Below are 16,935 nucleotides of genomic sequence, written 5' to 3' on the forward strand. Positions count from 1 at the left end.
CATGGAAATCTATCCTCAATTTGTCTGGTATGTGTGTGTAAATAAGGTTTCCCGAGGACATGCTCGATATGGTAAATTTTCCAATAAAGTGCACAGATGCATGAAATACTATCTTGTATCACTTTATACTGATATCTTTTTGTAGATAACATGTGGCATAGTGGATTGAATTCTAAAGCAACTGAGGTGCAGGGTATCTGTCGAGCATAAACAAGCTGACAGACACACTGAAAAATTCAAGTCAATCTCAAATTAATACAGGTGATGAAATAGTGATGCCACTGCCAAATAACATATGAGAAATGTGCCGAAAATTCAAATCAGCTGCACTGGCAGCTAACTCATTGAAATTCCTGGCATGCACCGAGCAGTCAAAAAGCTCAATGAGCAGTTTCTGTCTTACAGCATGTCCATTTTCGTAGTGTAATCAATAACACTTGTCAAATCAGCCTGCCTGACTGCTTTAGTTGAGTCACATCCGTCCTTCAGACCGCAACAAAAAGTATCTGCTGCCCTTTGAGTGGAGCTGGGGGGGTGGGGGGATCACAAAACTTTCAGTTACCTGTGCTGAAAAACAAATCAATAAAAGCTCCAGTTTTTCTTCTGTCAAGATTCACTGCAGTCTGCTCATCCCACTTCACAAACAGAACTGGAAGCGGCCCCAAGATTCACAGTCAGGATGCGGCACCTTTGAGCAGCGGCACTCACGTCATAACTGCCTTTCTCAAACCGCTCTGCCTCATCCCAAAATGTAAAGATGTTAATCAGTAAAAACTGACAGACACTCACCTACAGCCTTCAGGGAGGCGTACTTGTTGAGATCCTTGTTTTGCTGCTGCTGCTGCTGCTGTTGCTGCTGCTGCTGCTGCTGTTCGTAGACGTGCGCCAGTTGGCCAAGGTTAGGATATGGGTGCTGCTGGCCAATGTTTGAGCCTGGTCCCACATTGTTGTTGATCTGGCCTGCCTCTGCAGAAAAGGACACAGGACAGCGTGAGGTCATAAATACAATAAAAGCCCCAATCTATTGGCCAATGAGAAGCCTCAAAGTGGCACAGGCTTGTTAAATTGCTTGCTAAAGGTCAACTTGACAGGAACAATTCTCATTGACAGTTTAGCATCCAGTTGCTTTTTCAATACTGTATGATGAGCTGTCTCATAATTCTGTCTTTGCTTCACATTTCACATGAGCATCAGCAGATGGACTCTTGCCATAATTCTCCAGCTGCAGCCTATTGTATGTATTGCTGCCTAATATACATTTGGAGACTATCCAGTGTGTATAGATACACACAAGCTGCATCTGCTGCCTTTATTATTTCAACAGTATTTTTTTTCTTGCTCCAGGAATTAAAAATATCTTTATATATATATATTTCTTGAGACTAGAAAAAACTAGAAAAACGTCTCTCACATATAGACATCTCACTGTGTGACTTCAGGGACTCAAACAAATAAAATAAAATTTGGTTGAAGGCTCAAAGTGTCCATGTCATGATTTATTTCTTTTAAATTTTATTTCAAAATGTCACGTTCCCTCGAGTCTGAAACGCAGTGAGCTGCGGCTGTCACAGAAGCACGGGTGGTCAGCATTGTCCATTGTGTGTGATTAGTGATTGGTAAAATAATGTTTCTTTATGTGGTGTCTTACAGATATATCACTGCTCCAGTTCCATGATAAGAGCTTGACATAGCTCTACCAAAACAATACAGATGGGTTGCAGTCGGACCACACTAAACATGTGATGTTGACGTTTGGTGCCTCCATGGGATGCCTCCACGGGATGCCTCCATTGCCTCACTTGAGTGGCAAGCTAGCATGTGATCCCACAGATTTGCTGTCATTGTAAAGAAAAACAGCTGCTTTGTACAGAATTGACAAACAGCCTTATTTTCATTCGTTACAGCACCATGTATGGTGTAAAATCTACCACTTCCAAACACAGATTATCTTTTTAAGACAGCTACTCAGTAGTTTCCTCCAGTTTCGTAGGAACAGAGCATACATAGCATTAGCTTATTTTACCAAGAAGTCACAAGGGTGTACATTAGGTCAAGCCACTATTAGAGCGCCCTCTGCTTAATCACAATCTACTTCTAACAGTCTGATGCATCCGTCTACACAGCCCATGGTTTGAAGGTGTCAAAGCACTTACAGACTCTTATTTTTCAATTTGAATGGATTGTTGAAGTTTCCCCATAGTTAAACAGATGTTCGAACTTTGAAAAGTGTTGATGACATTTGCCATTTAAGTTTTGTTTTTTACTGATGATTTGAAGTTATTGAAAGGTCATATTCTACTACTGGAGTAGTTACTTCTGTAACCCTTAAGTACAGGCATGCCCAACTCCTAATGTTAACGACTGCAGCTGCTCACATTATGATAGTCTGGGTGCTTCTTGTTGGCAGCACACGTCTTTTGAGAAGTTTAAAATTTACAACATCTTATATGAAACATTAAATCTTCTTGTAGTTCACATTTGGCCTGAAGGTGCGATATGACTGTAAAAATACTAGTAAATCAGTTGATATCCCCTCACTGTAGACTAACTGTTGTTTTGGGACTCTATTTTCCCATTTTACGTTTCTTTTTTATCAAAGCACTGTACAGGTGACTCCACCTAACAGCTGCCTCCATGGATCAATGTAAAGAAGAGGTGCAAAAACAGAAAACCACATATGGCTCAATCTACTGCTAAAGTGCGGTCAAGAGAAAATTTTTCTGCTTATCTCACCTGACCCCCGAAGATTCAGTCAAGTGATTTGTGCAGGTGAGAGCACTCGTTCTTCTTCTAGCCACAGACACAGTGACACATCAAACGCCCACCTTTTCAGCATTTCTATATATTAGTATCCTTCTGAATGCTTTTTTTTTTTTTTTTGTGCTCCTGGCTCATGGCGTAGGATGTAACAGATGTCTTCAATTACTTACAGTATTATGACTTCATAATAGGGTAATAATGTCTTCCTCTAATTAAATAAGCGATAATTAGATTTCTAAAGGTGTGCAGTGGGTTAAATAAGGGGGGAATGCCTAACATTACAGCACAGCTGAATGATAAAAATGTAATGTTGGAATTGTTTTCTTGCTGTGCTGAGCCTGACAGAAAATGGCAAATTCCTGTTACTGAGGGGCAAAGGTGTCCTTGCTGAGTAAATGCATTCTCTTAAAAGCTCAGATACTGACACTTGATCATTTGAAAAGAAGAAACAAGAGACACAGTGAAAGACAAAGGAGCAAGAGAGGGGAGAGGGATAAGGACACAAAGAATGGAGGGGAAAGACAGAAAATGTGACCAAGATGGTTTGCAATGACATAAAGGAGGTACGAAAAGCACAAAATACGCCTGAGAGAATTGTTAAGGGAGAAAGGGAGATTGTTAAAAAGAAGGACCATCTCAAAGGGTCCTCGCCTTCCTTTCTTTATACACAGGCAGGTTGCCTCTGCAAACAGAAATGGGGAGGTTGTATATCCACACTTGTACACCATTGATTTTCTCCACCAAATTCTCTGTTTTATCTCGGTGGTGCATTGCTGAGCCAGGAGGTGCAGTTGAGGGCCTTGTAAACCTGCGACTGTCAAGGCAAAGCAAGTTGCGTTGGTACTAATTAAACACTTAGCCCTGGCACTGAGTCAAACCACACACAAACTTGCATGCTGATTGACGAGGTGGAGGGAGAGCAGAGAAAATTAAAATATCAGAGGAATAGATAAATAACACACAGATGGAAAAGAAAAATACGTGAGATTCCTTGATGTGCAAAGATTTCAAACACTTTTAATAGAAATGATCATGGCTTAATGTTGGCCTAGTGATGAACAGGGCTGCACTGAATACCATAAAGTGGGTGTAGAAAATGAATGTGTGGTCATTGATCTGGAAAACACCGGCTTAATGAAAGCTGGGTTTTAGTAAACTGAGACAATGTCGGGAGTTCGACATACCGTGTGAAAGGGAGGAAAAGAGAAACAGGAAAAGATAAAGGCCATGATAAAAGATAAAGGCGGGAACAAAGAAGAAAAGGAGCTAATGGCATTGAGTCATTATGATGCTGGTGCCATCACTCTCTTGAATTTAATAGAAATTCACTGCAGTCACGATACAAGCTGGTACACTGCTTTATTTTTCATAGGAGGTAAAAAAAAAAAAAAGAAAAGAAAAAATGGCCAACATGAGGTCACCAGTTTTCTCATTTTGTAATGGATTTTGTCTGGTTAAGGACATCTGTAAAATTCAATATTCTAACAAAGCAGAGATGCATCTTCATCTTTTTGGGCACAATGCCATGAACTGACTCACAGCAAATCCACGAACAGTCATGGCTGTACAGAACAACAAAACTCACTATTACACATATTTAAATCAATTAAATGACAGCAAGAAAAACAGATCCTCAGGTCCTCAGGTTCAGACTTTATGCTAATTGCTTTATGTTTTCAGATAGAAATCAGGTGAGGCAGAGTGTGTCAAGATAAGACACCTAATAATAAATTTTTTTTTTAAATGTGCTTATCTCAGGTAAGTCAGAGGAGAAGATTGGCCATGTCGAGTTTGGGGAATACACTTTCGCTTGCTGGCCTGCCTGCAACTGTTTCCATTTCTGATATGAATAATTTAACAAAAAGAACTGTGCAGGCCTGAATTGTATGATCCAAATCTTGACAAAATGTGCCATTTTCAGCATGTAGGCTGTTGTAGTAATGAAGGAAATGTTTTTAAAAATGGTATGTTTAGGTATTTTGGATTGGGGCTTTATCATCTGTAGTGAGGGCACTGCATTTGGAGGGAATTTGGGGAAGAGCCACTATTCCTTCAGGCCCTCCTCAAGATCAGTGCTCATAAGATAAAAGCGCTGGTGTATTGTACTGTATCGGTCAACCTAACCAATTTTGTTTTACGCTGAAGTAGAAAATTTAAATACTTTTAAAAAATTTTGGAGCCCCAGCATATCCAACATTTTCTAAAACCTTTTTGATTTTCTACTTTTAATTCTTAACCTAATGTTGGACCACTCCAACATCTGAGCCATGTCATGATCCATGAACAGATACTTTTCTAAGAGGTTGAATATAACAGGCTACCTCCAGTCTAGAACCAGTAAGTTAAACTGATTTGAAGGTAAACTACTCCTCACTATCTCCTCTACTGCATACATTTATTCAGTATGTCACAGACTGTAATGTTGAGATTATTACAACAGCATTAAAAAGAATATGCCAGCTCAGATTATGCTTTGGATACCCACTCCAGCATCTCCAGGGCTGAATCATCCACTCTCAGTGGCAAATCAAATTTGTACAGGACCACATTCAAAAGCAATTCAACACCTCATAAGGTGCTTAAGTAGGAATGGTGATTCATACAACAATTTGTAGCAGTGCTTGTAAAATTGTGGGCTGTGGCACAGTTTTAGTAGGCACTCAGAGTTCATTTAGGATGGAATGTTTTCTATGATTTATCACATTATTTTCCAGTGTAAAAATTCAACTGCTAATTGTCCCTTGACAACTGTTCATGGCGAGATTTTCTTAACTTTGTTTGCATGAGAAATGTAAATCATGCAGCTTCTCTCTGGAGATCACACTGAAAGTTTCCTCCTAAACTGGTTCCGATGCACCTTTGTTTTTGGTGTGGAAACAACTCTCACTCCCGTTTGCTTACACAGTACAATTATCTTTTCAGCTCATTTACAGAAATACTGTCTGAGGGTAACAAGGCTTAAAAAATGAGGCAAGATGGATTTAAGCCTCCTTGGCTAATGTATCTTTGAATAAATAAACAAAGAAAAAACTGCAACTGTAGTTTTGTACATTGTAAAGAAATGCAAATGCATGCTACTCAAAATCTAAAACCCCTTAGTTATAGTCTGAGCAAAGTCACACATGCACGTACAAATGCTCAGAAGGAAAACAGACCCAGATGACATCATCACAATCTGAACACATTCACCAGACTGACAGCTGTCAGCAGGACGTCTGTCGGGATGATCAAGGTGATGAGGTCGGAGTTTGCCAGTGTGGTCATGGTGCCTCACTAAGCTGAAACAAAAACAACCTGATCGTCCGAGGTCACAACAGTCCTCAAGCAACAAGAGGCTGTCTATCGACAAGAAATAAAAAAAAATGTTTTAAATTAAAAGTATTGAAACACTTGGATTCCTCAAAAGTGTACTCCTAAGCCACAATAAAGACATTTTAGCCATTAAATGCCTTCACCGGAATAAACTTACATTAGTTTAACGAAGTATGAGCATGATCCAGAAAACTGATTTGATGTTAAGTGTTTGAGGGAAAGAGTAAATAAATTAACCAAATTAAAACACTTTGCAAAAGTGTCATGTTCTCAAAGTATTTTAAGACCAAGTGGGCCATCTGGTAGATAGTGTTTGTGAAAGACAAATGGATGAACAGAGATGACTGTACACAGGTACGCTTACTTCTTCCACAACCTGGTGTTAACCACAACCAGCAGCTTATTACTGAATGCCTTTTTCATTCAGATTGTATGCTGAAAATGAAAGGCCCAGCTGGTCTTTTTAGATTCAAAATTACACATTTTTAGGAAATATATTCTTGAGACTTTCCCAGCAGTCAAATTAGAAGATGGACTCTGGTTGCATTAAATTGATATAGTATCAGTCAAATTATTTGTCTCTTTCTTCAGATATAACTAGAATCTCACATTGTAGTTCAGTCTTGAACCACAATTCAGTTAATTTGAACATTTACACATTGCCATGAGTGATTTTACAGATTGACTTCTAACAAAACTGGACATGGAGAAACTCTGCTCTGTGGTGTCTGAAGCAGCCCATTTGTATGCAACTGGAAATACTAATTGCTGACTATGGGTATAATCCTGTATGGGGATGTACAGTAATCCTGTAAGAGGGCTTTCACTTTGACAATGGCAAAAAAAAAAAAAAATGGCACTGGATTACTCCTTCATTTCAATAAGGCTGCATTGTTGCATAGGGCCCTATTGCAGAATGACTATTGAGCAAAAACATAGACAAGTACATAAGGAAATGTTTAAAGTTACAAGTCTGAAGTTCATTGTTTAGTTGATATTGTGCTAAATCAGCTCTTAACAAAAAGGCAATTTAATCACAGGATTCCATGATGCACTGGCCTCGTGGGAATTATGTTGTCACCAAGGCTTTTCATCTTTTTTGCACTAAAGTCTCCTTACCAGCCCCCACAGCTTGACTTGTATTGTGTATACATAATGCTCTACTGAGGCGAAACATCATTTTGGGGGTCTTGGCGTTAGGGCTAAAGTTTGAATTTGGGTTAAGGTTGAGGATCATATTAGGTATGAATTGGTAATTAAGGTTAATCTATCTGCAATGAAGTGATAAAGGGTACAATATACTCAAAGCAGATGAGTCAGTTTGAGAACATAACCTTAAAAAAAAAAGTTAGCTGCTAGCTAGCTGTTAGCTTGCTAGCTGGGCTCAGTCGTTTTCAAGAGAACATGCAGAAAATCTCATGAAAAAAGAAAACAGTTCAGTCCATAAGTGTAAATATATGGTTATAGTCAAATCCAACCATATTTTATCTACAGGCCCTTGTTGTGACTCATAGTTGTCCTAAAGGTTGTTGTTTTTATGTTTTTCATCACTCCTTTGTGAGTTTGACTAAATTTCTTCTCTCATAACACTGGCTCTTTGCTGATGTGTATTGTAGCAAAGTCTGGAAACTGGCTTAAGGTTAAATGATTGCTACAGTATGCCACATCAGTCACTGATGGGGGCAAACAGTGGATTTATGAACATAAAGACATACCAGAGGAGTGCTTGAGAAACTGTGGGTGGGTGGGTGGGAGAATAGTTGCATTTGCGTCTGAAATACATGCCACGGTTTGAATCTTCACTTTAGCATTCAAGCAGACATTTACATGAATTTACACTGCATGATGCATAAATGCCAGTATTACAGTAAGTGTGACTGCGCTGATGACACAGCGTGTGGATGATGAGCTTACGACCGCCAGGTAACAGACAGTGCAGTCAGCAGTGCACTATGTGAGTGTGCACATATCGCTGGAGAGGCAAAGTTGTACAGCCCCAAACCACAGAGTGATTTCAAAGCATCCAACATGGAGCTTTGAGGCAATCCTCCCGGGGCAGGAGCGATACCTGTGCTTTACTTGTGTGCCAGACAAGAATATAATCAAAGTGTGAAAATATAGTAGGAAAACACGTTCAACTGTGTGTCCTGAATATGTGCTGCATAACTGTGTGAGAGCAAAACAAAATGAAGAGGCAAAGACATAAAGACAGACAGAAATATCCAGCCTGAGCACATGTATGCATGTGGGAGTGCTTCTATCTCCTGCTTGGCTTGACTCCATTGCCACTGGCTGTACAGTATAATTTCACTGCCTGTTTGATTCAGCTCTGAAATTTGTAAGCAGCTGACTCATCTATTATTCCCTCTTTTTCCTCACTCTGAAAGTGGATAAACCCTCTTCTTTTCCTCGGCTGCAGCCCCGCTTCTCTGTCATTACTCATCTTTCTCTTCCTCTCTCTTGTCATGGCAACAGTATTCTCTCGTGTAGTATTTGCTCGGCAGCACACGGCGAGTTCGCATTGTCCCGCAGTCACCCGCGCCCACATATCAACAGGCAGGCCGGCTGTACTGTACTGAAAGTCATTGTTATGCAACCTATGTTATGCTGCCTGCTGCTCCGTCGGTCTGCCCGTTCAACTCTCTCCACTATTCCTCACACGTCTGCTTGCCTGCGCTCAGCTTGTTTTGGGTCACCTCCAAGCATCTTTGTCAGGTGTTGTCAAAAAAAGGCACTGATAGTTTACTGAAAGACCTGCTCCGGTTTGTGAAAAAGGATATTTTATGAGTCATCTCTGTGTGAAAAACATTGAAATCGAATAGATGTTGACAGAAAAGTCTGCGCTGACAATAAAAACTTGTGTAAACAGAGCGTGAAAATGAAAGACGAGAGGCAAGCAAAGCTGCTGCTTGTATTTGGTGAAGTTTCAACCTACCGTTGACATCTTTTTGATACAAGTAAAAGTGTAATATAAATGAACAAGTCTATTCATCACGTTGCTCATTCTTGACTTGTCAAAAATCGTTCACCCTCATGTGACAGTCGTCCTCAAGTTTGAGTGGGAGTGTGTGGGGTCCTCTGTGTTTCTCTGTTTAGTCACACTAAAAATGGTAAGCAGGTTATGTGTGAGCCTGAGTGAGGGGGGGGGGGGAGTGGAAAGCTTCCTCTTTATTTGCCCTTCTGTCTGTTCACAGCACATAAGAAGCTGTATTGGTCTTGACCTCATCCCGTCAGCCCATATCTCTCCCCAGCAGCATGGAGGACAGTGAGGATCACAAAGCTTGCAGACGTCATGCTATGTGGCAACTGAGCCCAGGAGCCGGGTGTAAAATCCTCTTTGCGTAGGGTCTGCAGGCCCATGAGCTGCATGGCATTCGGGAGAAATATCACCAGATGCTGGTGATATACAGTATCAACAGCAACGTTTTTGAGAATGAGAGACAGACAGACAATAAGGGAAGAAGAACAAGGCTCAATGGGTCTTGCTACCATCTGGCACTGTCGGTCGGAGGAAGCAATGCTGAATTTCAAGGGCCAAAAAGCTCACCGACTGAAGCTATCTTTCAGTCCTTAAACTTTAAGCTTGCACCAAATTTCAACCAAATTTTGTGAGTGGCAGCCGCATTAAGTCATCCTCTCTGCGTATTGTCTCTATCAAAGTTTTTGTGTTGTCATTGGCTTGATTCACTCTTTCTGATCTGTTACCGATGGTCATCTTTAAAAAAAAATAAAATCACATGGTTAAATAGACATTTGATCTCAAAGATCCATATTTTTGCCAGTGTCCCCCTTCAGGAATGGTCTTGAATTAGCCTATTTTTTTTTCTGTGTATTGTTAACCCAACAGCAAATGGAAAAATATCCAAACTTTGCATGCATATTGAGTCATATAACACTAACTAGTTGCTGGCAGTATCGCAAGGAGTGGTTTCTGATATAGCCTGACTCAACAAAAAAAGATTCCTGATCATTTTTCTGCTTGTGTATGCTGCTCATTTGGCTCCAGCTCTCCTCTAAACATCTCACCGCCTTCAAAAGAAACCCAGCCTTATGGCATATGCAGCTTTATGACCATTTTTTCTACAAATGGGACATTCATATACAAACTGAAAATTGGACTATATTGAAGAAAACTTTACGATGGTTTTCTTTTTACAAGTAGAGCAGGTGAGGCACCCCGCCCCCCCGCCCCCGGCCATTAGAATTAATCCAGACTTAGGGCACTTCCTCGCTGGCTTCATTTTTCAGACCCAGAGGCCACATTACTCTTTTATATGCCTGTGGGGGAATGGGTAATTAATAACTAATAGATGGGCAGCTGAAATAGATAGCTACAGGATAAATAGTGACCTGGAGGCAGTAGACGAATGGTTCAACTGCTGGCTAAAAGAATACAAACAGCTAAAATACTTCAAATGTCCAGCTTTTCCAATACAACACAAAGAGAATACATAAACCTAAAGGATAGTAGGTTTGTTGCAAATTCCATATTCTCTTTCTTAATTATTAGCAAGTTCATGGGTACATAGAAGAAACCTGTGCCTTACTTCCATGTTTCGCATAACATAAGAACTTGTATGATGTCTGAGCAGCAAACTCTACATATGTGCAATGTAATGAAAAGACTCTTACCATAACAAAGGCAGGTCACTGGTATCAGCAGTCACTTATTTGCCCAGAAACAGAGCCTTAAGAACTTGGGCATGTATGATCATGAATAATATATATGTCATGTAGCTTAGCCTTAAGGCTGCTCTGTGCAGATTCACTGTGCAATACAGACTGTTTTGTTCCACAGCAATGTGTCAGATCATCAGCCTTATCTATGGCCTTGTTTTCCAAACATTGTTCATCTCATTATCATCACCATATGCTGCTAGCTTTGTCTTGACTCATTAGCGCATTGCACTCCCATTTTGGAAAGGATGGTGAAAGAGAGCTCAGGGGGTGGGGGTGCATGGTGGGGAGAGCGTCATCAAATCATTAAGAGATGTGGAGAAATGTGCGACAGAAAAACGTGTGCAGCCAACTCTATTCCAAACCCGATCACATATCTCTGAGTTATTCCCATGAGGACTGACCATTAAGCAGATAGTGCGATGCAGAGAGACAGCATTATTGAAAAGCCTGTCATGGGAGCTGGTGGAGGGAAATGATAGCAGCGAGAACAGCTTATCTACACTTAATTGTTCCTCCCTGAGCTTTTGAAAGCACAATGACTCTCACTGTGTACCTTTATGTTAGAGCATTCAGTCATACCTTCCCCATCTTGAAGTGCTATCGATTTCTATTGTTTGTCTTTGTTTTTCTCTCCTCTGTTGCTGGAATACTTGCAGTGGGATTCAACAGCTGAATCCCTCATGCATTGTCTTTTCACTGGACAGAGACCTGCCTCAAATCCAACAGGACATTCTTAAAGCCAATCTCAGAATCTGTTGCGAGAAATCACACAAGCACCTGTTTAAATCCATTTTTCAGTCCAAGGTTGTTTTAAAATTGATCTTGGTGAAGAGTTTATCCTACACAAATTCTGTTAATGATCCTCCTTGACACATAAAGCACTACATTTTAACATATGTCATGATGTCACTTCCCTATCTGCCTCGTATCAGTTTGCAATCCTTAAACTTAAATAGCAGATGGAGCCAGCTGTTACAGATGTTATCATACAATGTGTCATTGGAATGGACCTCATTCTCATACATAAAGTCAAGGGAATCTACATTGTGGCATCTATACTGCATGAGTGCATGGGAACAGCTCACATATTAAGCCCGCACAGGCAAAAAAAAAAATAATAATACCTCTTTTTTTTTTAAAAAAGGCCTGTTTATCAGATGGTTGAAACCATAAGTCTTCTGTCCTGTGGAGCGCTGACCGATGTGTGAGAGAATAACAGGTATAAAACAGAATGTGCGAGAAAAAAGGATAAGCAGAATAACATCTAATAACTGCAATTTTTATCAACAAGAAATCAAGCCCTAACATAGCCTTGTGCTTCACTGGGCAGTGAGCAACACTTTAGCTTTAAGTTAAAGTATTACGACAGCAAACCAATCATGAGGTACAAGAAGTCCGTATGTACTTTCCCGTGGGATTTCTGCACACAGCGTCTGCCACAAAATAGGTGTTAGATCTGACCTTACCGACCGTTCACGCGAAATAAAGTTTCTTTGCTTTGTAACAATTCTGTTTCCACAATTTTTCCGTGATTTCGTCAATTTTATTTTACACCACTGACTTATAGACTCGTGGCAGCACAGTAGTTCCAGGCATCATGTTACCTGACCTAAGAGGGACTGTAATGATTTCTATGCATGAAGTATAGTGATTTTGTAATTGAGGAAAAGCTTTAGTAGACATATCAGGAGAGAAAAAATGGTTATGCTGCATCTGCGGCACCTCAGGTTGTCTTTTTTCATGCAATGACACTAATCTAATCCAATCTAATCTAATATGTACAATTAATTCAAAGGTAATTGGATTTAATTTAAAGAGCCCCTATTACGCTCAATTACTTCCATAATTTTATTTTCGTAGTACCCTTGAAAAGGCTAACATGCTTGATCCTTAAGAACATAAGCTTTATTCCCATGGTGCACTTTGCCCTTTCTCCCCTTCTGTATGATGCGCTCTGTTTTAGTTCCTGTCTCTTTAAGGCCTCCCTCCTGAAAAGCCCAGTCCTCTCACATTTGTGACCTTCTTTGGTCTTGTCTATGCAACAAATATTCTCATGAACTCCAAGCAGAGTCAAGATATTGAAAAACTCCAGCTTTTGTGTTGTCACGTGAACAGGGTAGCTGGGGTTTTGGTGTCTGTTTGGGTCTTGGTTCGACATAAGAATATGTGCTAATCTCCATGTGAACTAGGCCTTTTTTGAAATATGACAAATTAGCCATAAGTTATTGAAACTGAACAATTTTCAGTTTGACCTGTTCTGATCAGGAACCAGCTGTTACTCTGACATAGAAAGAAAATGGTAATTGGCCAATTTATGTGCACAATGAGATAAATAACATACTCAAGTACAGGGAGTCCAAACTGCATGATGTGGCGGCTTTACTCCCAAAACTGAAATTTAATCTTTTAAAAGTCTTTTCATTTCACACACTCCCACACCTCACAATGAGTTTCGATAGTTTCTTTTCTTCGGATTTCATTAATATCAGCACTCAGAGCCTTAGCCAGACGTTTGTGGTGCTTACTGACTGGGTGTTCCTCCCTGTGATGGGGCTCATCAGTTACCTTGCCACAGAGACAGAAGGAGACAGCCACACAGCAAAAACAGAGAAATAAACACCTGCTCCGCTAAAGCACATGACTGACAAAGAGGGGCCCTTATTCATCATGATGATGGAGCATCACGAAAGGAAACAGAGCGTCAACAACAACACTAGGGCCTGTTGTTTTTCACCACAATCATCTGTCTCTTTCTAGCCAAATGCCCCATTTTTAAGCCATGGCAGGATTATTTCTCTATTCTCACCACATAAAGAGGATGTCTCGGCAAATTTACTATGTCCCACTAACTTATATCTTCTTCTTGTGAATCTCATCTCATTTGAGTCTTTCTGACCTTCCCGACTGGCAGGGTGCAACCACTGCAGTGCCATCTTGACTTTCTTGGCCATGTTGTCTCTCCCCTCATCCAGTGTTATGAGTCAGCAGTGGGGCTGAATTCTATCAAGTGAGGGCAACATGCTGTTAGAGACAAAGCAAGCCAGACAGAGGCAGACAGATCAGGAGGGAGGCAATGAAAAACGGTGATGATAATGATGTGTGTCTCCTTGGGGGGCTGACACCTCTGACAACATGTCAGCAGTAACGACCCACATACCACCCTGGAGAGGTGGGAAAGACGCCTCTTGTGAGATCCTGTTAGATAAGATATTGAGGATGACAAAACATATGTGATTTAAACTAAGTAACATTACATTAAGTTGGGAATAGTTTCTATTAGTAAAGCTAAATTAAGTAACACTGACATGTCATAAGGATGTTCAGTCAGGTTCTGTCCACAGTTTTAGAAAAATAAGCCTGATGATGTCATCTAGGTTCTCTCATCTTTGACTTGAGATTTGGTTAAAAGGAAGGACTGATGATCGTGCAACCTATTTACATTGTAGTAAATATCTTAGGTTGTCTGCGCATTAATCAATCAAGCCCTCCAAAATAAGAAAGCGACCAAACAAAATCTGAGTTAATTCTCCAAGTTCCTCTGGAAAGAAAAGCTTCTAAAAGACCCCGAATGAAGCTGGAGGCTCCAAAAGCCTGCCAGTGTATCACTGAGCTTAAAGAAAACAGAAGAAGAGACTAAATAAACTTTGTACACTTGGCCGTCTATGAGAGAAAAAGGCGAGCGTGTTGGCCGTTTGTTTTTCAGGAAGCAGTAACAGCACACTGTTCACGAGATCAGTCATGTGATCACGTTGTGCACATCCTCAGAAATGTAATATTACGCATCCTATTACACAAGATGCGATATGGAGGTGACAGGAACAGGCAGTAAGAGGCACCAGATATCCAACATCCACGATTTAGGGGCTTTGTAATGCTACAGCTGTCTCTTCTTCTGAATAATCTAACATCAACCAAATGCTAGCCTCCTTCATTGCCTCTGTGTTTATTCTTTACATCCAGAAAAAAGCACAACTTCAAAGGATGTCTGAAACAGCTGATTGAATCTGCAGCCTGGCACTTGCTTTACCAACCAGCTAACCAATCAGAGCCTTTCATGGACAGGAGCTCATACGTAGAGTTTCAGATAGGTGACAATAGATGCTTGTCAGTATATTCTATACACTCAATAAGAAAAATGTGACAATATGGTTTTCATAACATTAGAACATAAGATGTATTCCGGCAAAGTTTATGAGCCTCTAAATTAGCTGAGTGTGGGCTCCTTCAGTTAGATTCAGCTTTGTTATGTGGGGAAAAAAACTGGTATCTGATTTCTAGAAGGGGCTAAATTAAGATACAAATCACCCTTTAACACTTAATCCAGCAGAATAACTCAAGGCAAGACTCTGATAGCTGATAGTGTTTAATTAAGCATAACCTCTGAATGTATTTCCCCTGCAGTCTCTGACCCACAGTCTGGCTTTGCTGAAGAGAGGCTTTATGTTTGAAAGTGTAAGTCTGCAGCACCTGGCCCCTGGGCTGAATCCCTGGCAGGTTAAAGCGTTGGAGCACAGCTGTGAGGGGTTTTTCTTGGCCTGTAAAGAAGAGGCAGGGCGGTAGGCAGATTCCCTCCTTGCTCATCCCTTCGAAGCCAGCCGGCACCAGCAGGATGAGAAAAGCATTGCCGTAATTGTTTAACTCAGGCGAAAAGCAGAGGGAAATGCGAGAGGTGAGGGCTTAAGCTACATGCGGTTCACACAACATCAGAGCCATTTAATCAGTGCCAGTCAGCAATTAGCAGGCTTTTATTGTTTGGTGAACAAAGAAAGGGCTTCTAGAAAGTATGTAACAACACCTTGGACTGGCTCCAAGCCAAACTGCTCAATAACATGATCTTCAGCTGTAATTTGTTTTGCTCCAAGACTCATAACTTTGTGGCATTTAGAGTTTCCCCAACAAGGACATTCCACGCAGAGTTCTTTCTCCTCAACAACACATCAGTGATGAAGGGTGTCAAGGCGACGGTTCCACACTGCATCCTGCTCATCACTCCTTCTGCGAGGTGCATCTGTCTCATACTGCTTTCCCTATTTAACTAAAAACTGTAATTTTGCCTTCTGTTTGCTCACAGGGGGTGATGTGAAGTTAAGTTTATACTTAACGAAGGCTGCATATGTTTTGCGATGTGTATGTGGCTGACGGGGGGGTGGTTCAGTGCAGGACCAGCTTGAGACACTTGGTGTTGAGAGTGATCTCTTCTCTCCTACCGCCTATGTATTTCAGCCATATGCCAGTCTGACATCAGCACACTCTTATCCATGTGCCTGTTTATTTGTGTACCTGTTTATCTGTCTCATCCTTCTCTCTGTGCCTCCTCCTCTCTCTGAGTCCCCTGCTCCTCGAGTCCATCTGTTGTCAAAAGTAGCCCGAGTATTTTTGTGCCTGTCTCTTTGCTGTTTTCAATTTCTTTTTTTTTTCCAAATAGAGTGACAAAGCAGGTCAGCACACATTCCTTGCACCATTGAGTACTAATGCACATATCTAGGAGGGCATCTAACACCTGTCTCCCGCTTTCCTTCAGTTTATGAAATATTTAGGCTTTTTCGGGGGAAGAATATTGTATCAGGAATCTCTAGAGAGGTCTGGAGGGTTCTGTGTGCGAAGAGGGACAGATTAGCCAACATTTTCATCCCACACACCACCGCAAGACCTGTCGATTCATCCACAAAGATTGCCTTGATTACACTCTATTATTAGAAATAACAACTAAACACAGTGCTTATAGATAGCCCATGCTGCAAGGATCGACTCAAGTAAGACATCTATACTCCCTTGGCGAGTTAGGGAGGCGAGGAAAAAAAGTAGGTTACACAAGAAAGACGGACTGTCTCGCTCCATTTGTAAGCATGAGAACACAAGCACTGGCATGGTGCTAAGTGTACAGTGTGCATGTGTGTGTGTGTGTGCCTTTATAAGAAATTCTTAGACTTTGAGGGTGGGTAGAAATGAAAAAACTGTACAAAGAACAGTAGAAATGGCAGCAGTGATGCATGCAAGTAGATGTACTTTATCTGTGCACATGTACACGCTCTAATGAATCGGTGCGTATCGTCTCATGGGTGCTTGCACTCGCAAGTGTCCGTTACGCGCAACAATTTAGAGCTGTTGTTTCTATGTGAATAGCTTTGTCCTTCCATGCGCCTTTGTTTCATGTACAGATCTGCATGTTCTGACGATCTGAAT

General features: G+C 40.9%; 1 protein-coding gene across 1 annotated transcript in view; it reads right to left on the reverse strand.

Moving 5' to 3' along the window:
* Nucleotides 1-16,935, reverse strand: part of shisa9a (shisa family member 9a) — a 51,883-nt gene that overhangs the window by 13,922 nt on the left and 21,026 nt on the right. The window contains exon 3 of the mRNA XM_072372889.1: nucleotides 790-966. Coding sequence (XP_072228990.1) covers nucleotides 790-966 — 177 coding nt within the window. The remainder of the gene's footprint in view (nucleotides 1-789; nucleotides 967-16,935) is intronic.

The sequence above is a fragment of the Leuresthes tenuis genome, unplaced genomic scaffold, assembly GCF_036924035.1.
Source record: "Leuresthes tenuis unplaced genomic scaffold, fLeuTen1.0.hap1 SCAF_20, whole genome shotgun sequence".
NCBI classification, from domain to species: domain Eukaryota; kingdom Metazoa; phylum Chordata; class Actinopteri; order Atheriniformes; family Atherinopsidae; genus Leuresthes; species Leuresthes tenuis.